At 54.0% G+C, this 19,889-nt stretch overlaps 8 protein-coding genes across 8 annotated transcripts; 4 read left to right on the top strand and 4 right to left on the bottom strand.

The window, feature by feature from the left end:
- Window positions 1-304: 304 nt before the first annotated feature.
- On the bottom strand, window positions 305-1,447 carry GLRG_03292 (uncharacterized protein; the record flags this gene model as incomplete). The annotated part of the gene is made up of 1 exon (XM_008093977.1): window positions 305-1,447. One exon carries the CDS (start codon window positions 1,445-1,447, stop codon window positions 305-307), a length of 1,143 nt encoding a protein of 380 aa, XP_008092168.1.
- An 868-nt stretch (window positions 1,448-2,315) lies between these two features.
- GLRG_03291 (cation diffusion facilitator family transporter) lies at window positions 2,316-3,945 on the top strand (the record flags this gene model as incomplete). The annotated part of the gene is made up of 2 exons (XM_008093976.1): window positions 2,316-2,747; window positions 2,842-3,945. The coding sequence occupies 2 exons, from the start codon at window positions 2,316-2,318 to the stop codon at window positions 3,943-3,945; spliced, it is 1,536 nt and encodes a 511-aa protein (XP_008092167.1).
- A 410-nt stretch (window positions 3,946-4,355) lies between these two features.
- GLRG_03290 (dynamin family protein) lies at window positions 4,356-7,232 on the bottom strand (the record flags this gene model as incomplete). The annotated part of the gene is made up of 3 exons (XM_008093975.1): window positions 4,356-4,801; window positions 4,854-6,878; window positions 6,935-7,232. The coding sequence occupies 3 exons, from the start codon at window positions 7,230-7,232 to the stop codon at window positions 4,356-4,358; spliced, it is 2,769 nt and encodes a 922-aa protein (XP_008092166.1).
- Window positions 7,233-8,491: 1,259 nt separating this feature from the next.
- On the top strand, window positions 8,492-10,073 carry GLRG_03289 (uncharacterized protein; the record flags this gene model as incomplete). Its single annotated transcript, XM_008093974.1, has 4 exons — window positions 8,492-8,506; window positions 8,557-8,652; window positions 8,723-9,467; window positions 9,526-10,073. 4 exons carry the CDS (start codon window positions 8,492-8,494, stop codon window positions 10,071-10,073), a joined length of 1,404 nt encoding a protein of 467 aa, XP_008092165.1.
- Window positions 10,074-10,966: 893 nt separating this feature from the next.
- Window positions 10,967-11,667, top strand: GLRG_03288 (uncharacterized protein; the record flags this gene model as incomplete). Its single annotated transcript, XM_008093973.1, has 2 exons — window positions 10,967-11,552; window positions 11,597-11,667. The coding sequence occupies 2 exons, from the start codon at window positions 10,967-10,969 to the stop codon at window positions 11,665-11,667; spliced, it is 657 nt and encodes a 218-aa protein (XP_008092164.1).
- A 583-nt stretch (window positions 11,668-12,250) lies between these two features.
- On the top strand, window positions 12,251-13,152 carry GLRG_03287 (lysosomal cystine transporter; the record flags this gene model as incomplete). Its single annotated transcript, XM_008093972.1, has 2 exons — window positions 12,251-12,404; window positions 12,470-13,152. 2 exons carry the CDS (start codon window positions 12,251-12,253, stop codon window positions 13,150-13,152), a joined length of 837 nt encoding a protein of 278 aa, XP_008092163.1.
- Window positions 13,153-13,926: 774 nt separating this feature from the next.
- Window positions 13,927-16,272, bottom strand: GLRG_03286 (uncharacterized protein; the record flags this gene model as incomplete). The annotated part of the gene is made up of 3 exons (XM_008093971.1): window positions 13,927-14,661; window positions 14,735-15,925; window positions 16,072-16,272. 3 exons carry the CDS (start codon window positions 16,270-16,272, stop codon window positions 13,927-13,929), a joined length of 2,127 nt encoding a protein of 708 aa, XP_008092162.1.
- Window positions 16,273-18,316: 2,044 nt separating this feature from the next.
- GLRG_03285 (fumarylacetoacetase) lies at window positions 18,317-19,670 on the bottom strand (the record flags this gene model as incomplete). The annotated part of the gene is made up of 4 exons (XM_008093970.1): window positions 18,317-18,774; window positions 18,840-18,920; window positions 18,970-19,450; window positions 19,509-19,670. 4 exons carry the CDS (start codon window positions 19,668-19,670, stop codon window positions 18,317-18,319), a joined length of 1,182 nt encoding a protein of 393 aa, XP_008092161.1.
- Window positions 19,671-19,889: the final 219 nt, after the last annotated feature.

Here is a 19,889-nt window from a genome sequence, read left to right as displayed (position 1 = left end):
GGTCAAGGACTGGCGCCTGCGCTGATGAATGAACCCTGCGTTGAACCGAGATTGGTGAAGATCCGTTAGAAATACCAAAAGGCTTCTGTTGTTCGCTTCTTCGTGACAGCTATACTAGCTTTTCCCATACGCCTACTAACAAGAGTAAACCCAAGTATCCGTACGCTCGCTTGCTTTGGAACCCCCTTTTATCCCCCGTAGCCAACACCAGACAAGTGGTCGCGGCGGCGCTGAAGTATGCTCGTCCAAAAATGCGCCAATCGAGTATCGTAAGCAAAGCGCCCAATCGAAAGCCATTCCTTCTTTACTCCCCGCTGATCTTAGCATGACGAAAGTACTTCATACCCACCCACGCCACGACAACCCACACCCAAGCCATGATACAGGTGAGAATCATGAGAGCTGGGTAGTAGCCCACAATGGGCAGCGTCGGGTCATCCTCGAGCTCCGGGGGAGCGTACGGCGTCGTCCCGACGTCCCAAGCCCAGCTCCAGATTCCCAGGACCGAGCCCATGCCGATAACAAACACGATCCAAGTTACGACCAGGACAACCCAACCCCACCACTCCGTCTCCGAGTAATCCCATTCCGCATCGTTGGGGGGCAACGGCGTCGTGGAGAGCCCACTATATGAAAGCGGTGACTTGGCCTGTAGTATAGACCGCCGTCTTGAGCGGTCCTTGAAGTATGAATCGGAGCCCGACGACAGCGACAAGTCTGGCCCCAACGGAGAAGGGATATGGTTTGCTATGTGTAATACATCGTCTTCGTCCGTAGTAGAGGTGTAGGATATTGTGGGACTAGTGATGCCAGGTTCCGTCTCGTTGGAACGCGGAGGACTCGTCGACGGCGGTACAGAGGAATCCGCGACGCTTGACCTGCTTGCGTATCCATCCATTGAAGGACGCGGCGTCAGGTCCGATATGTTAAGCCCGAGAGGGTCCTGCTCAAGACTCGCGTTTGATCGGGATGCGGCGCCGTTCATGTTGTAAGAGATGCTGTGCGATGTGTCAATGGTGAGCTGCTTAGCCTCCCTGCGTTCCCTTTGCGCGCCCCTTCCCAGCAAGGCCACCTTCCTAAGGGACCCCTTTCTCCGTCGCGACTTTTGCTGCTGCTGCTGGGTCAAGGTCGACATGGATGTGGACGGGGAGCGAGAAGCGTCTTCGTCGGCGTCTTGATGCTGATGATTTTGGTAGTGCTGCTGCTGCTGCTGCTGCTGTTGTTGTTTGCCATCGGAGAGAGAGCGCATGAAGGGGAGCTTGGAGAAGAAGTTTGCGCCCGACGAGGTGCGTCGATGGGGAATGGATGGCGGTACCGGGTGCCGGTGGTTCTGGGGGATGTGGTGCTGGTGCTCTAAGAATGATTTCGGTGAGGCTGTCTTCGTCATGTCTACGAGGCTTTCGGTGGCAGCGTCATCGCCGCCAGCCGCGGTGGTGGTGCGGTCCATTGCGTTTGTTTGAACTGCGATAATCCCTTATCGCAGCAGCTTGGTCCCGTTGCAGAGTGGATTGAGTCGGTAGGGATGGGTGGGGTGAGCAGCCTTGGCTTCGGGCCAGGGACTTGTGACGGTCGGTGTTCGAGATGTCCACTGATTAGGACTTCATCCCACATGGCCCGCCCTGAATGTACAAAACCAAGAAACAAAGCAACAATTTGTGAAGTTGAAGCTAGCAACCTCGCCCAATTGGTAAAAATGTCAGTCACGGAAGAGCTGCAGGCTAAGTTTGGTGGATGACTGGGTTAACGGCGAGGGGGGCTAACTGCAAATAGGTAGAAGATGTAGACCCTGCGTTGTGACATGGTCAGCCCAATCAATATACCTACGGTAAAATCAATGTCGCTTCCGCTAGGGGACACAGCAGTTACTGCGGAAAGTGTGTGCTGGTACCCACTGTAATGCACCTGTAAAGGCACATGTCCAGCATGGGAGCATAATTCTGAGAGTCATATGCAACTAAGCAGTACGCGAATGCGTGGGGAGACAGACCGTCCCGTCTTTCGCTGGAACTACCTGCCTCCTCGGGAGTCCCTCTTCCTAGCTCCAATCTGGAATCTTAACTTTCAGATTGTTGCACATCTCGTCCCATCTCATCCCCAGTTGTTTTTTTTGTCTTGCAAACCACGCTTCTCTGGATTTACACGAACCTACAGTAGCCAATCCCCTACTGCCTTAAGCCTCTCGCGCGCGTACATACATTGAATGCCAGCCATTTTCGGACATCATCGCCATTGATATTGTCGTAAACACCGTTCTGACCGGTCACTGCTGCCCGGGAAATGCCACAGGTTGCTGGGGAGAAATATAAACAGGTTCCATGGATTCCAGCCCTGCTGCACCCGACCTAACTTCATCCTCCACCCCTCCAATTCCAAGAAGACCTGCTGCAACCTTCACCCCACTGAGCCCCAAAAGCGGTTACGGCGGAGGCGATAACGCATCGACATCAACAACCCATGTCGGCAGCCCCCCTCCTGATCTTGCCTTCCCATCTATAACAGTTGACGACGACGACGACAACGAGGACCTCGGCTACGACCAGAGCACCCCCCACCCCCCTCAAGTTGCATCGGCACTTCTAGGCAGCCCTGGACTTCTTGCTCCCGCTGATCTGAAACGCGGCTTGCTTCGATCAGACACAGGAATGCCAGCCATGGCCGAAGACGACCCTCCCTCTGCTGGGGGCTCGACCGTCCCGAGCCCGTTCAACTTTCAGACGCAGGCCATCTCGACCTCGCCTGTCAAGTCGGTATGTTCAGACACGAAATCGTGAAATGATGATGATGCGCGCGTCCGCGTCCTCTGCCACTCACCGATTGACCGCTGACAATGGCGCATCGCAGAACATTGGACAGCGCCGTGGTCATCGATACAAGCACAGTTCTATTTCGACCCAACATCAGATCTTCCAGGAGCCGCCTCAGCGACCGCCGCCCGTTCTCCCTGCCTCCCTTCCTGTACCCACGGTTCGAGAAGCATGGAAAAGCATGTCCCGCGACCAGCGCGTCAGGCTTTACTGGAGTCTATGCCATCTGACCGTTGCGTCGTGGCTCTTCTTCATCTCGGAAGGCTCTCTCGCCATGATGGCATTGTCCCACCTCGTCTTCTTCGACGCTGGTAGTGCTGCCGTCTGTGTCGCTGTTGATGTTCTTGGCAACTTCGAGGTCTGGCGCCGCAGCAGTATTCGGCATCCCTTCGGGCTTGAGAGAGCCGAGGTTCTCGCCGGCTTCGCCATGTCCATATTCCTCTTGTTCGGCGGCTTCGACCTCGTGTCGCATAATCTCAAGCACTGGTTGGAGACCAAGGGTGGCCATGAGCCGCACCATGAGCATATCCACGAACGCGTTTCGGCGGGTGAAGTAGACTGGGCCGCCTTCGCCGCCATCACTAGCACTGCTGTGTCAGCATATGGCCTTAAGAACCACGCACGTATCGCTAGAATCATGCGTGTATCATGGCTGGCCAAGCTGCCCACGCACTTCTCCAACATTTTTCACTTTTTGACCGTGTTCTTTTCGAGTCTACTTCTCCTTCTGCCGCTCCTGTCTATCAAGAGCTATATCTGGCTTGACCGTACGCTTTGCGCTGCGATCGCCGCTTCGATGTTCCTCTTTGGCGCCAAGTTGGCTATGGCACAAGCCATGATGCTGCTTATGTCGTACGGCGGCATTGGGGGCAACGAGGGCGTGTCATCTGTGATGCGGGATATTGAAGCCGAGCCGGGTGTCACGAGAATCGAGGATGCGCAGTTTTGGCAGGTGCACTACGGCCTGTGCATGGCGAACCTTAAAATCTCCGTGGCAAAAGGCTGCGACGAGGGTGCTATCAGCAAGCTGCGAAGTCGTATATCTACCCTGATCCAGAACAGACTCGGCGAAGGCTATGGTCGTGGCACGAGCCTCAGATGGGAGGTGACGCTGCAAACAAGCGTCGATGCTGCTTTTTGACAAGGCTGAGCACATTTGGTTTCGCGGGCCCATAGGGGCAGTGCTGTTGTTTCCGGAGTGGGCATCAATCTAACGTGCTGGTATAAGAGTCATTGCCTGGCTAGCTATAAATGAAAACCGGAGTTCAAGAGAGGAACGGAGAGAGAGGGAAGTCTATTCTTTCGAGCGGCTAAGTCGAGGAGGGTATCCTTCTTTGTTATATACCACTATGTACAACAATAACCGCAGAGAGACCTGCAAATAGAAGGAGGCCTGCCTTGCTGTCGATAAAACGCGCAACAGACCAAAGCAAAACATTCCGTCTTTCAACACCGCAACTCCTTTTACACCAGAGTCATAACGCGTTACAGGTATTCCGGACAGAAGGTCCATTCTTCAGGGGGCTTCGGAGCATGGTAGCTTTGTCCTCATCAAAAGAGCCCCCAGCGTCCGCGCTGCTTGTCATCCTTGGCGGGCCTGCTATTGCCGCCCTTCAATCGCTCCCGCTCGCGTCCCTCGAGCTGTCTCAGGCTCTCCATCTTCTCGAGGACCAACTCAAGCAGCTCCTTACGACGGATGACCTCCAAATGCCTTCTGATCTTAGGATCTTCCTTGGCGAACCTTTCAATATCTTCGTCTGAGAGATGTCTTCCGAGGCGGAGGTCAAGCTCACGCGGGAAATTGTAGTAAAACTCCGAAAGGAGCTCCACGTTAAGGAACAGCACAGCCGTCGAGGCGAGCTTTGTGGCTGCCGCATCGAGGAAGACCTCGGGGCAATAGTACTTGTTCTTCAGGTTGGCACATTGCTTCGACTTGACTGCCATCAAGCGCATCTTGATGATATCGGCGCGATCTCGAAGGAAGACAGCCTCACGTCCTGGCAACCGTCAGTAATCATGGTTCATGAGAGCAACTTTTTTGGAACTTACCCCTTTTGAGGAGAGAAGCGCTGAACCCTCCGGCGCCACTCCGGCTTTCTCCCTCGACCACAATCTCTCCCTTACGAGCACGGTCCACAAAGTTCATTACCTCTCTTAACTTCCTGCGACCGCCAACAGTATCCTCGATACTCTTCAGAGCACCTTCACAGTCCTGAAGCTCCTTTTTCAAGACAACGGCCGAGTGATCGCGACCTTGGGTCCATTCCCTCTCGTCAATGTCGATTTCAAACTTGTAAGGCTTAATACAGTTTTCGACCTGGTCGCTCGTGCTGTAGAATCTCTCGTTTAGGATTGTTGAGGCTGCTTCATTGATTGCTTCCCGAGCGAACGGGTGGTTGCTAAACGTGGAGTGCTTGATCAACGTGTCGATGTGTGCTTGGATGGCCGATGCCACGACAGTCGTGGCCAATCTCCCAACGCCAAGTTTCGTCAATGAAGAGGTTGAGGCGTCAAGCTGGCGGCGCCAGTACAGAGAGTCCGGGTCGGCCTTGGGCAGGTCCGCCAAGCTGTCCGGCTCAGGCCCGGTAGGAGACAAATCTTGAATGGGCTTGTTCCAGTACCGAGCTGCCAGAAGGTCGAGGACCTTTTGGTCCAGCTCTTGCTTAAGAAGCTGGTGCATCTGAGGGCGCCCAAATTCCTCTGTGAACTGCTTAAAAGAGTGCTTGAAGCCATCGAGACTTTCCGCCAAATAAGACTCGGCGGACAGGGGCCGGTCGTTGTATTGAACCTTGAACTCGTAAGTCGCCTCCTCGAGCTCTTGCCTAATGGCGTCGCTGGTGGTTGCCAAACTGGCAGACATTGTTTGTTCAAGAACCGTCATGAGCTTCTTACGCAGGTTGATCGTCCCTACACTGACACCTGCTCCTTCGCCGAACTCGAGCGGGTGTGCTGAGAAGAATGTGCTCTCGTTCTTTGCAATGGCAGACATGACGCTGCCAGACCGCTTGAACAAGCCGCCAGTTTGTGGAACTTTGGATACAACGCCCACATAGCCGAGCCTGAGGGGGTATTGCTTGTCGCCCAATATAGCTGCACCGCGAGGAGCATCCACCAAGTCCATTTTGGTTACTACTCCGATGGTTCGTTCACCTCTAGGATCCACGCGGCGACTGGCACGCAAGGCTGTCGAGTTTGCTAGGTCCACGTCGGCGGCAGAGATGGCCAAGATGACATTGGGTGGCTGGATGTACTTGTCGCAGAGTTCGGAAATTTTCTGCTTCAGCTCAAGCGGCTGGCCTTGTCCTACCACCTGGATATATCCGGGAAGGTCAATGAGAGACAGGTCTGGGACGTTGGGTGAGTAAATGGTGAGGTGGATAGGATCATCCGATACACATTGAGCATCGGGGACTGCCAAGTTGAGCTCAGTCAATGTCCTTTGAATGGACGAAAAGTCGGTTATGCGTCGGAGGCCCAAGTCGGGGAACTCGCCATACTCGGCTTCCGACTCAGGAGTGTTGACGAGAGTCAGCTCTATCGGCCGGCGAGTGACCATATTGGTTCCCTTGGGTAGGAATTCATGGCCCACAAGGGCCTCCAGAACGGAGCTCTTCCCAGATGATTGGGATCCAATCACAACAATCGAAGGGAGTGTCAGAGTGCTCGATTGTCCAACTTGCTGGAGCATGCCCCGAATCTCAATCATCTTCTTGGTCAGAACCATCATTTGGTCATCTCTGGCCACCTCGTCGGGTTCTCGCGGGTCGTCCTCTGAAGATTGATCGTAGCCATATGCTGCAGCCGAACCTCCCGCCACAACAGCGGCACCTGCTCTACTCTGTTTTGGCTGCTCCCCTCCGGGACCTTCGGAACCGCCACCGCCAGTTCCAATGTCGTCGTGGATGCGCAAAACCTTTTGCAACCATTCGGGCGTCTCGATTTGTTCTTTCGTGTTTTCCCATCCGCGCATCGTTTGGTCTACAATGCCCTTCGCGCCTCCAAAAAAGCTTGATGCAGTCTCTGAAACACCGTCTGCCGTCTTGGTGACCATGTCCCAGGCGTTGTTGGTTATCTCTATAGATGATTCGGTCAGTAGTTAGTTGTTGGAAACTCGGATAGGATAGACATACGATTGGCCTGATACTGAATCCAGGCGAGTGTTCCTACAGCTAGGCCGCCAAACATGGCGGGGATCCTGGCAAACTTAACAACCAGCTTGGGCAGGAAGCGGGCGAAAGATGCGTTCCGCACGATGACAGCATTGTGGAAGGCATTGCCAGGAAACCACATACGGCGCTGGGTGGCCCGAATAGCTGCATCAGCTCGCTGTAGCCCGCCTGCGGGAAATCGATGGAAGTGTCGTACAGCTTGGACTGGGGCACGTCGCGTTGAGGGCGAAAGCCCAGCGGCAAGGAGACGTCCGCTCATGCTGCTGGCGAAGCACGAGGCGCGTTGAGCGAAAAGCGGTGATGGGTTGTTTGCATGCAAGAGCTAAAGGCAAGCGAAAATGCCGAATTGTAGTGTTCGATAAATTTGGATACTATTGTTGTTGATGTTTTCGTTGCTCTTGTTTTGTCTCCAGCGCTTCTGTTCCGCCGGGGGAACACGGACGCCAGAATCTGTCGGGATGGAAATGTCGCGAACAGGAGTGGCGTGGATGGACCGGATCAACCACGTAAAGAATGCAAACGGGTTCTCGAGTTGCATGAAGAGCCCATTTGCAGTGGTGGGGACGACATTGACGTACGTACCTACCTACTTTCCCCGGGCAGGCAAGTACCTAGGTGTCTGTCACTACGGCTCCCCACCCAGCAAGAGGCGTATGTGACCTTAGGCTTCAGCTCAGTGGCTCTTACACCGCTGTAATGCAATCGCCTGCCGGTCTCCGAGTCGTGCTCAGGGGTGATGAATTGGTATCGGCGGGTCGACAGCTGCTCCCCGAAGTTTGGCTTAATGCATTAATACTGCACATACGGAGTATTTGTAAAGGATAAGTGCTTATTTATCTCATATTTGCCAAACACCAATCGCCATCATACTTCAGGGCCCTCGATAACTCGATACGTGTTACTGACAGCTTCAAAGCATTGATGGCGTTGCACAACATCACCAATCAAGCCAGGCCTGTTGGAAAATTGGCAATGTCATCCCAGCCGTTCGTATTCATACCAGTACTAAATTGAACGCCTGCTTTTACATCTTCGAGACCTAGAAGCGCCCAAGCCGCCTTGAAGCACTTACTCGGAACAACGGCGCAATCGGCCATTCCATTGTTCCTTTTTTGCTAGCACGGACTACATATCAGCTGCTGTAGGCCCAGAATCAGCCCCCATATCATCCGCCGCTGATGTAGGTACTAACTGGCCTTACTCGGTACTCCGTGCTCCATCAATCAATATCCCTACCAACTTGCGCCACCGCCCTGGGGTTCCTGATCGCGCCATAGCTCATCAAACAAACAATATCTGGCCGCCACCTCCCTCTAGCTCTTATTCACAATATTTGCATTCTGCGGAATGCTTCTTCGTCCCATCTGCCTGTCGTCCGTGTGATACAAATAGAGTCACGTACTGTCGGACCAATCCGCACCACCCACCACCGCAGCGTCTACGGAGTATCTTTCTATCTCTTTCTCTCTCCCTCCCTGTCTGTCCGCTCCTCTAGCAAAATCATCCAACGCAGCCAACATGTGCCGATTCCTGGTAGGTTTCACGTTGCTGGATAAACTGGAATAATTGCTGACTTCGCCAAGGTCTACCGGGGAAGTGATGAGATTCTTCTCTCCAAGCTTATCCTTGACCCGACTCACTCCATATTGAAGCAATCATTCGATTCTAGGCTCAGGTTGGTAGGTCTATGGAACCCGTTCCCGCTACTCAGGCATCTACGTTACTGACGAACGTTGGCTGGTCGCTTAGGACACTCGAAGAGGTCAGAACAACGCTGATGGCTTTGGCATCGGCTTCTATACCGACTCCAAGTTGGGCCACGCCCCTTGTCTCTTTACATCGACGATTCCCGCATGGAACTGCACCAACCTCCAGAGAATCGCCTCCAAGACCGCATCACAACTCATATTTGCCCATGTTCGGGCCACGACCGAGGGGTCGCTGAGCGAAGATAATTGCCATCCGTTTTGCCACGGCAGTTTGATGTGGATGCACAATGGAGGCCTAGGAGGTTGGAAATACATTAAAAGGAGACTTGGAGAGAGGCTGGCCGACAAGTGGTACCTGGGTGTCCAAGGTGGGACAGACAGTGAATGGGCGTTTGCCTTGTTCCTTGACACTCTTGAAAGGATGGGGCTTGACCCTAGCTCACAACCTGCCAACGGCTTCGGCCCTACGGTGTTGAGGAAGACTATGCTCAAGACCATAGTCATCATCAACGAGCTGATCGATGGTATTCCGGAGAGCACAATTCAGTCGGAGAACGTCGACACTCGGAGCTTGCTCAATTTCGCCGTTACGGACGGTAAAAGTGTGATTTGCACACGCTATATCAGCAGCGCGACGGACGAGGCGGCGAGCCTGTACTACTCGTCCGGAACTGAATGGGGAACGAGGACATCGGCTGTCAGCGATCGAAACTACCAAATGGAACGTCAAGATAAAGGTGCCGATATCGTTCTGGTCGCGAGCGAGCCACTGACTTTTGAAAGAGGTACGTTTCGGGAGGAATACATGGGTGAAAATCTGAGCATATGCTGACCCCTTCATAGAAAATTGGGTGAACGTCCCTACCAACTCAATTCTAACAATCCATAATCAAACCGTCATGGTTCATCCGATTATTGATAAGTACTACGACCGAAGTCCATATCACGCCAGATCCAGTGCCTTCGTTCAGACGAAGGGGTTGATGGCGAATGAGAAAATCTCATCGCTACTCAGCCCAGCGGCAACGGCGTTGCCTAGTCCTGAGACTTCGAAAAAGAACCTTGGTCCAACCATCCCTTTCGGCGTCTCTCGTAACCACACGCCAGAGCCTGGCTTCACCGGTAAGGCGCGGTCACCCAGCCAGCTTCACGAGGTGTCAACGCCGGTAGATTCGAGATCGATCTTGAGCATTTCGAGCGCGCAAATCAACACATCACGGCCTACGGTGCAGGGAAACATCAAGGTGAAACGGACTGCGCCAGAGCAAGTTTCTCCCCATGTCGACAGTGACACTGAGTCACTGGTTCTTGAGGACCAAAATCAGAACAGGACAGAATTTGGACATCCTAACAAGCTGTCAAGATACTTCCCTGAATTAACCATGTCCTAGCGGACGACGCACGACATAATTTCCGATATTTCCCACTGTCTGGGCAGCGTACCCGGATCACTGCCCTTCTTACAGGGCGCAAACTTGCATACTTTCGGTTTGCGTTGGGGCCTATCAACTGTATAGTATGATTAACGCCGGAGCATGTAAGCGGGCGTCGTTGTGGATATAGCGATATGATGGGCACACGCGCTAGGTAGAAGAACAAAATAGAAATGTTCTAGACATCTTAAACGAGACAGCGATGTGTGGTTTGGATTGCCATATCCAGAATCGTAAGGCTTTCCCACTGAATTAACTTCACCCATGCGAAAGCGACAACTTGAGCAGAAGTCCACGAGACGCCTCCATCGATTTGTCAAGCTCTTTCTAGCGTAGAAAAAAAAAACGCATGCTCTGCCGTTCTATCCGCATGACAAGTCTACTTTCATTCATGACACCTCGCTCAGGCTATTCAAGTAGGCTGGCTTGTTTGTACTTTTCCGGCGGGGGGCTGCATGACCTGGTGTTGATTTAAATTCCTGCTTCTCATTTGTACTGACACGGTTCGAGTTGAAACTGTTGCTAATGATAGGCAACTGTCATCTTGTAGGAGTGGCAAGTGCCTGATCAACAACGGCTTGCCCGTTGGCCCGGTCTCATTGGAGGAGGCTGATCTGATGCGTCAAAGGCGCTAAGTCGGGGCTTCACCACCGATGACCGATCAGCTCATGCATGAACCGGTCATGTCTTATCTCTGCTTCTCCAAAGTAGCGAGGTTTATTCATCGGACAGATAGAATTCCATCTACACTTCAACCTTCCCCTTCACATTTCAGGTTTTCAGCAATGCCCACAGACTGATGTACGAGGCTTACTTATAATTGCTCTGCAGAATCCTTATAATAGCCGCAAATGGCTTCCTCAAGATGTCAGTTCCTCGACCTTCCGCTCGAGATCCGGCTTGATATCTACACCCATCTCCTTCTTCACCCTCCTATCGACAAACTTAATAAGGCCCGGCCTGTAATACGGTTACACCCAGCCATTCTCGCCGCGAGCCGACAAACTCAGGCCGAGGGCACAGCCATCCTCTATTCCAAAAACATATTCCTGGCGCACACAACGCTGCTCGCCTCTTTCCCGCGGTTGCGGCCCTGGTATCCACCCATACGGGAGCGCTCGGTGCTCCAGCACATCCGCCGCTTCCACATCCGCGTGCGGCTTGACTGCGACCCGGCTTTTGACGCCAGCGCCGCGGCAGCAGCGTTCAGCGGCGTCGAAGAACTCATCATTGAAGTGTGGCAGGCCGTGTTCCAGGGGGCCGACCACGCCACGTTGCGGGTTTTCGAAGGCGTCCGCGGCGTCAGGGACGTTAAGGTCTATGGGAGCATCACCGGATTTAAGGAGTATGTTCGCTGGCTCGAGGGCGTGATGCGCCGCGGCGCTGATGGCGGCGGGAGGGCCTCGCCTGTTGAGAATGACGACAAAATTCAACGGTGTGAGTTTGAATGCGCTGCTTAGGCTGACCGATATCGTCATCAGTCCCAGAGCCCTTCGTCAACGAAACTATCTCAGTAACAACCACTCAGTCTCGACATTCCAGCATTGCCTGAGCGACAGATGACCAAGAACCCCCCCCCCCCCCCCCCCCCTCCCGGAACTATGGTCTCGGGCTCGTTGTTCATCTAAAGCAATCAGTCACGCGGTTCTGAAGCAACATACATAGGGGCCCCTCGACTCCGGCCAATGGCGACATCGCACCCCACGGTGACGACACCGAACCCAATTCTACCACGGGCGGGGTCTTTTCAATCGGGTGCCCCTCTTAGACCCTGGCCCCACCGTAACATTGCTACCGGCCATGGCTAGCCGCTGCTTTTGGCGCGGCCCAAGCAGCCCAGCGTCATTGCAGGTGGGGCTTGTGACTTGGACGTTGGGCGGGCCCGTGCCGACATAGCGCGGCAATGGCACTAAGGCGCAACTGGCCGCAGTCACCCCCACGCTGCAATCGCGTGAGTATCTCATTTGGCACTTTGCGACCTTCACACCCCATTTACGCAACCTACGAACCCTACAGGTTGGCTGGCTGACTGAAGGGTTTTCGTGAGAAGGACAGTTATTGGCGGCGTAAAACAAATAGACACCCGCTGGCTCTTTGCAACGCCTGGCCAGTTCCATATCGAGAGCCTGGCAACCATGGCGTTCGAATTCCTCCCTTTTCTTTCCGCCGTCTTCGGCTGGATCTACTTCCTCTGCTGGTCCGGCTCCTTTTACCCGCAGCCTCTCCTCAACCTTCACAGGAAATCCACGGCCGGCACGACGGTTGACTTCCCCCTGATTAACTGCCTAGGTAAGACCTGTTCTGTTTGCCTTTAGCAACTGCTGCCCGATTGCTGACCAACTACGCCATCATAGGCTTCCTCGCCTACTTCGTATCCAACACCGCTTTCTACTACTCGCCCGTCGTCCGCTCTCAGTACGCCGCGCGCAACCATGGCCTGACACCGACCGTCGCCTTCAACGACATTACCTTCGCTGCTCACGCCCTTCTTCTCTCCTGCATCACCACCTCCCAGTACATCCCCAAGCTCTGGGGCTTCGCGCCGGCCCACGGCACGAAGCCGAGCCGATTCATCTCGGGCATCGCCTTCGGCTGCGTCGTCGGCGTTGTCTGCGTTGCCTTCATTGTTGCTGCTGCCCCGGGCGACGGTGACCCACGCACGAGCTGGTGTGCCCTCGACGTCGTCTACGCCGTCTCCTACGTCAAGCTCGTCGTCACCCTGATCAAGTACACGCCGCAGGTCATGGTCAACTACCGCAACAAGTCGACCAAAGGCTGGTCCATTTGGCAGATTCTGCTCGACTTCTCCGGCGGTCTATTGTCTGTGAGCCAGCAGGCCATTGACTCGTACCTGCAGCGCGACTGGTCCGGCATCACGGGCAACCCTGTTAAGTTTGCGCTAGGCAACGTCTCCATGGTGTACGACGTTATGTTCATGACGCAGCACTACATTCTGTACCGCGGCTCTGAGGGCAAGGTCGACGAGAGGGACTCGCTTCTCCAAGGGGATGATGAGGAACATCAGAGACTGGACTAGACCATACCTGCGTTGAAATATATTCTCTACACCGATCAGCGTCTAGAGACCATAGACGTATGCGAGTGTCTTGTTTGAGCCACGCCTGAACACTTAGTATCTTGCTCGAAGTCTATGTCAACACTTTGCACTAGAGGAGTATGTTGAACCACGGGAAGACGCCAGGTCCTGGAAGGACAACATTCTGATTACAGCATAGATATCTATCTAGGACAGAAAAACTGCCCCAAAACTTCCTTCAAGAGGTAACGATAGTCTAGGATTTCTACCAATGACCAACGACATGTGTACAATGTTGCAGCAACTGGCAGCGGCACCAAGCAGACTATGCTAAACAGCTTTGCAACTGCAGAAAGACCATCTACTTTATAACCAAGAAAGAAGAAGGCCGCACGCAGGGCATAGAGCAGGTAAACAAAAATGCAACCAAGAAAAAAAAAAAACAAGACAACAAAACAAAAAGGAAGAAAAAATGCCTCAAGACCCTTTGTATGCCTGCCCCTGAACGCCGTCCGGGGGAATATGCAGTCTCTCTTCTCTTACCATCTGCAATTTGCAAAGATGTCTGCCACCCGACTTTTGCTTGATCGGCCCCAGAGGACTTTCTCTGTCTCCGTCTTGGGTTTATTGCTCTACAACTTTTGTAATACCCGGCCATATATGCGATTCTTGCGAACTGTGACTTTGAACACTTGACTTTTATCCAGCTAAGCATAATGAGGCTTACTCTGGTTATTTTTCACCGGGCTATCCGATTTTTCGAGTTCAGCCTGCTCATGAAGAGCCGTTTCCATTGGTCTGCATGAAGGCGGGCAGCTTCTTCCAACTCTCCTGGTTCGGAACCTTGACCTTGCCAAAGTCCTCGTCAATGTCGAGAATGATCTTGAGGGCGTTGCGGCTGCGGGCGAAGGGGCTGGTATCGAGGTTCTTCTTCAGGGTAGAAACGGCATCGCCGACGCCCGTATGGACCTTGGAGCTCTCGGGCTTGCCGGGGTAAGGGATGACGTTCTGCAGGACTTCGTAGGCGGCAAGAGTGAAGCCGAACTGGGGAGAGGAGCGGAAGATTCTCGCAGGGCCACCCTTGAAGAAGGCGCGGAAGCCCTCCTCCTTCCAGATGGTCTTGGCGGCGTGGCGGAGACCCGTGTAGGTGGCCTCTCCCTTGCGGGCCTCGACCTGGAGACGGGTCTTGATGACATCGCAGGGAGTCGTGAGGTAGGCGGCGGGCATACCGGCAATGGCACCTGCAGTCAGCAGCTGGAGGACACCGAGCTTCTTGGTGGGGGATTCGCCAAAGAAGTCCCTCTTCAAGTGGCTGTACGTGGGGAAGTAAATGGCCGAGAAGGGAACGTCGCGCAACAGGCAAGCAGAGGCACCCTTGTAGAGACCAACAAGGCCCAAGTTACGCACAATCCACATGGCTGACCTTCTAGGAGCTCCTTCGACCGTCTTGGCGACCTCGCCCTGAACCTGGAGGCGAATCTTGACGATTTCGAGGGGGTTGGTGAAGACCTGGGGGACGCAACATTAGCATGCGGCTCTTCTTTCAGATTCAATGCATCATTGGGTGAAAGGGGAGGCTCACAACTTGGCAACCACCAGCCGCACCACCGGCAAGAATCTCGTGGCCATACCATATCTTGCCCTCCTTATTAGTGAAGTACGCACGCACGATGTCGTTCACGGTCAGCTTGATGGCCTTCTCAGGGGCAACACCAATGAGCTGCGGCACGACACCTGAGTACAGGCCTCGAGGGCCCTCGTTCCTCCACACCTTCTGGAAACAGTCGATCGAGTTTTTGTACAGCCTCTCTCCCGGCCTGGCACTTCTCTGGTTCTGCAACCGCGTTTTGACGAGGTCAATGGGGTAAACCATGAATGCGCCAAAAGCGCCCGCCATACTGCCCAGACCAAAGTTGTACGCCGACTCGAGGATGGAGGTGAGGACGGCCTTGGACGCCGTGGCACTCTTGGCCAGCGCCCGCGAGGCCGCATCGTCCGCATCGTAAATGGCGTTTCTCCACGAAGGGTCGAGCACCTTGGCGAAGTCGCCCAAACCAAGGCGGCCTGATGGCTCATCAAGGCTGGCAAAGTGGAAGAGAATGTCGGCCTCCATGGGGGTGAAAAGGGAGAATCGAGTGATCTTGGCGGCCTGGTTGAGGAACTCGGTCCTAGTGATTTTGCCGTCTGGGCTCTTGGCACAGGCACGGCGCACAATGAGCTCGACCAGGTCAATCTCCTTAATCATGTTCTGGAACGCGCGCACGTTGGCGTATGACACCTTGCTGCCGAGGGAGATGTTGCATAGGGTCGACAGGTTCTCAAGCAAATGGTCGGAGAGCTTGTGCTTGGAGGTCTCGAGGATGATGCGCTCAAAGTCCTCCGGGTCGATGAAGCCATCTCCATCCTTGTCGAAGAGCTGGAAAGCCTGACGGATGCGCTCGCCCTGTAGGCCGCGCAGCATCTGGGAGAACTGGGGGTAGTCCATGTGGTGGCGCTTCTTCTTGCTACCAATGTACAGCTTGGCCCACTCGCATTCCCAGTCGAAGGGGATGCTGTCGGGACCCTTGTTGAGTTCGTAGAGCTTTCGGAAGTCCTCGTACTTGACGTTGCCGGTCCTGTCGACGTCGAAGAGGCGGAAGGCTATCTCGTACTCGGCATCAGGCTTCATCAACAGGTTCTCGAACGCGGCCCACTCGGAGAGGGTGATCTTGCCAACGCCTTTTCGGTCGGCAACGCCGAACAGGATGCCATACTGTTCCCGCTTGATTTTGTGCTTAGTCGCGGGCCCGTAGAGTTAGCAAAACCGGTCGCGTGAGCCATCGAAGGACATTGAAGCTGGCTTGTGCGCCTCCTGGGCCGGAGACAGCGAGAAGGAGACGCAACAAACACAAGCACACACAAAGGAAAATCCAGACGTACGAAGTCTTCATTCTCGGGCGCAACGGCCTTGGTGAACTCCTCAGGGCCCATAAAAAGCTCTCCTGTGGCCTCGTCCTTGGCGGCGTTGGCGATGAACCTCGCCTTGGTCTGCGCCGACAGCTGGACGGGTTCCTCAGCACCAAGGAGGCTCTCCTTGACGGCCTCCTTGACGGCCTCCTTGACAACCGCTGCTTTGCTCATGATGGGCGGGTGCTTAGAAGAAGGAAAAGCTGAAGAGGGATTGGGAGGCGCGGGCGCAGCAGGAATAGTCTGTAGGTTACGTCTTCCTGTGTCTCGTTACAGAAAGAGGAGAAGGGTGCTCGCTCGGTGAGGGTGAGGTGACTGTGTGGCCCTCGTGTGGGTTGTGGGTTGCTATCCCGCGAAGGAGGTTGGTGCGGTCGCGATAAGATTGCGCTCTAGCCGACGTGGGCCGGGGGGTTAAGTCGGCGAGTACCTAGCGCGGTTCCTTGTCTCTCCAGCCTTTCGGTCGTTCTTCTTACGATATGAAATACAGGGGGTTCACAAGGACGATACTCGAAGGATAGGAGGGCTGAGGGAAAGAGGGGGAAGGAAAAGGAGCAAGGTTGGGGCAGAACTGGGAATTGGGAGGGTCCGATCTGGGGAAGTTCGTCACGCTGTATCCGTCTACAAACGGAAAAAAAAAAAAAGCTTCTTCACTGCAGCCGGCCACTGGTTTTTTTTCTTCCCCTTTTAGGTATCTTGTCTCCTTCTTTCTTGGTTGCACGCGGCAAGTAAGAGAATGCAGAGAAGAATGATTCAGTATGTCTCAGATGAGGGAACAGACTAAGACGGTATCAGGAGGGAGACCAGTAGGTAGTATACGCAGTACTCTCTGTCCATGCATGGACTTTCCGAGAGACAGTACCAGAAACAGCGGGATGGATGACCTGAGTCAATTCCAAGGACCTGGCAGTCCGTTTTTCGGAATCATCAGCCATCTGGCGTCAGAGTAGATTTTTTTTCCTTTCCCCTGCTCGTTTTTTGCTTGGCTCCACGCGGGATTCAGGAACATGTGCCAGATGGTTGTTAGCCCAGTACAGATACTCTTACCCCTGCAAACTCGTCCGATAATGGGTGCGATAAGAAAATTTTTGTCGCCGATAGTAGCCCGGAACCACCACGGTTGAACGGACTGGAAGACTTGGCTGCGCTACTATGAGGAATACTTACTACGTACGTGTAAGTACCTACCTACCTAGGTACGGTACGGTAGTGTATGTAGATGGGTCCTACTGCCACATGCACATGCATACACATACGCGCACAGAAGAGAGACAGACAACATGTGCACACAACCACATGCCACCTGCAATGTCCTCGTGTACAGTACATGCTCGATGACCGTTGACCGCCTCGGCCATGCCCGTCGTCATTGCCGCTGTCCGTGTGTCTGTAGGACTGTAGGCTGAATGAAACTCTGCCCATCTTTTCCTTGCGACCTTGTATCTTCTCCTGTCATTATCCGAATTCTTCCCCTTCTTCCAGATTGAATAGTAATTATAACCCTGCTCGAATGAATGACGACACCGCCTTCAAGTAGCAATATGTGCCGGCTGGGTCTCTAGGAGCGCGCAGCTATCCAACTGTGAGCGACTAGCGGAGTGGAGCTTCTGCGGCTAGCGGAAACAGCATTGGCGCATCTAGTCATCAAACCCTGGGCATGCGCTCTGCGATTCACTTTGCACTGCGCTCCCGTCAGGGGGCGGCGGCACTCCCACACGTCCGTGCACGCACGTAGGTACCTTCTTCCGATCGCCCTTGATTCGTGCGCATAAACCTCGGGAAAGTGGGCCCCGACCTGCACCGAACTTGCCGACACCGCAACCAAGACTGCTTAGTATAGACGTCTCACAGAGCAAAGTATCCGTATAGCCGGCTCCAAACAACTCTAGACACCCATGACCTCAAGAAGAAGCCGACAAGAGGAGAAGGGAAAGCAACCGAGTTGATCCATGGGAAGGTATATCTAATAGTACTGCTGGTTACTATTTTAATACTCAACCTCCATCTCTCACCACCCTTCGCGCCTTACATTCATTCATTCGCCCACGCGCTGCCGCAGTTTCATTTCAATACACGCCTTTGAGGCGAGGGTTCTACAAACCCACCCAAGCCAGCTCAGAGCTATCCGTTCCCTACATGCATTACACCCTCCTCCCTAGGCACCTAAGCCCCTTGACACCAACTACGGTTGCTCGTCTCACGAATCGGCTTCCTTGACGATTCAGAACGGCAGGGCGGCATCGATGAATCCCACACACTCACCAAATCCCACACCGCCGCCTGCGTACCCACTGATGCGTACACCATCGTCATCCTTCAAGTACGTCCTGTCCTGACCGTCGCTCGTTTTCCATCCAACTTTGCCGCCTTTAGTCATCTCAAGCAGACAACCGTGCTCGTTGTCGCCGGTCCCTGACACTGTTCCTGTCGCCAATAAGTCGCCGGTGTTCAGGTTGCACCCGTTGATCGTCTGCTGAGCCACAAGGTCTCGGAACGTCCAGGACATCCAGCTGAGCTGGGCTTGACAGACCGTCGTGGCCTCGCCACCTGTCAATACCTCGGCCTTTAGTTCAATCTTGTAACTCGATTTCTCTTTCTTGTCTGCGAGGTATGGCTGTGCGGGCACGCCCTTCGCTGGCGGCTGTGTCGCAAACGGTTCGAGCGCTTCGAGCGTGATCACTTACACGAGACTCCCGATTAGTGGCGGGTCACCAAGACACGAAACTTTACAGGGCATAACTTACCCCAGGCGCTAATCGATGTCCCGAAAGACTTGCCATTCAACGGGCCTAAAGGATTCATCTCGAGACCCTGAATATCCCGAGCTTGTCACTATTAGTCATATGAACCCCGCCAAGGTGATTTGAAACCTACCACTCCAGTCGTTCAAAAGCACAAGGCCAAATATGTGCTCGTCAGCATCTGATACGGATACTCTCTTTCCTAGTTTCGTCGGTTTGCCAATGATGCAAGCTACTTCCAGCTCGTAGTCCAGCGCTCGCGTTGGGCCGAAGCTAATTCGGTCCCCGTCTCGATACTGGCCATATGGCCGAGTGATACTCGTTCCCGAAACGACAATGGAAGATGGTCGGCCGCTGTAGCCAATGGGTAGATAGGGCGCCGCTGGTGGCATCTCGGCCTTTCCCATGACGGCCTCCGATGCGTTCAGCATGTGTTGCATTGAGCATGAGAAGTCAGTGAATCCATAGACCTTAACAGGCAAGTGCAGTTGGACCACGTTGACGGGTACTCCATGCTTCGATAACGTGGACTTGTCGGACAGCAGCCTCTGGATGTTCCTCCGGAGGAGCTGGAGTTCAGTCTTCTCCACAGCTATCAGGTCGTTAAGAGTCGGCTACAGTGGTGGTCAACATCCTCTTGCTACTTGGGTGTCGAAGGAGTGGGGGGCCCACCTGGGACAATGCGGACTTGATTTGCTCGGAAGCCTCGATGTCCAGGTCTGCGAGAAAGATGACAGAGTCCTCGACTCTCGTCGCTACACCTCGTGGACGCTTTGGAGTACTCGCAATCCCATAGGGAATGTTGGCAATGGAGAAGTGCTCGGAGAAGCTCATGGTGGATGACGGTTTGCAATGAAAAGGCTCGCTCATGGAAAGGATCTGAATTACACAGCTGTCTTAAGAGTGTGCGTTCTGTCTTAAGAGTGTGCGTTGCGACAGCCTGTGTCGCTTAACACTTTCATGGCGAAACTCTGAAGGAGCTCGCTCGCTTACTGCCTATCACGAGTCTACGCTCCCCTTCCCCTCCCCCACCTTGTCCCCCCACCCCCACCG

Source organism: Colletotrichum graminicola, assembly GCF_000149035.1.
Source record: "Colletotrichum graminicola M1.001 genomic scaffold supercont1.9, whole genome shotgun sequence".
NCBI lineage: Eukaryota > Fungi > Ascomycota > Sordariomycetes > Glomerellales > Glomerellaceae > Colletotrichum > Colletotrichum graminicola.
This window is presented reverse-complemented; position numbering and strand designations above follow the sequence as displayed.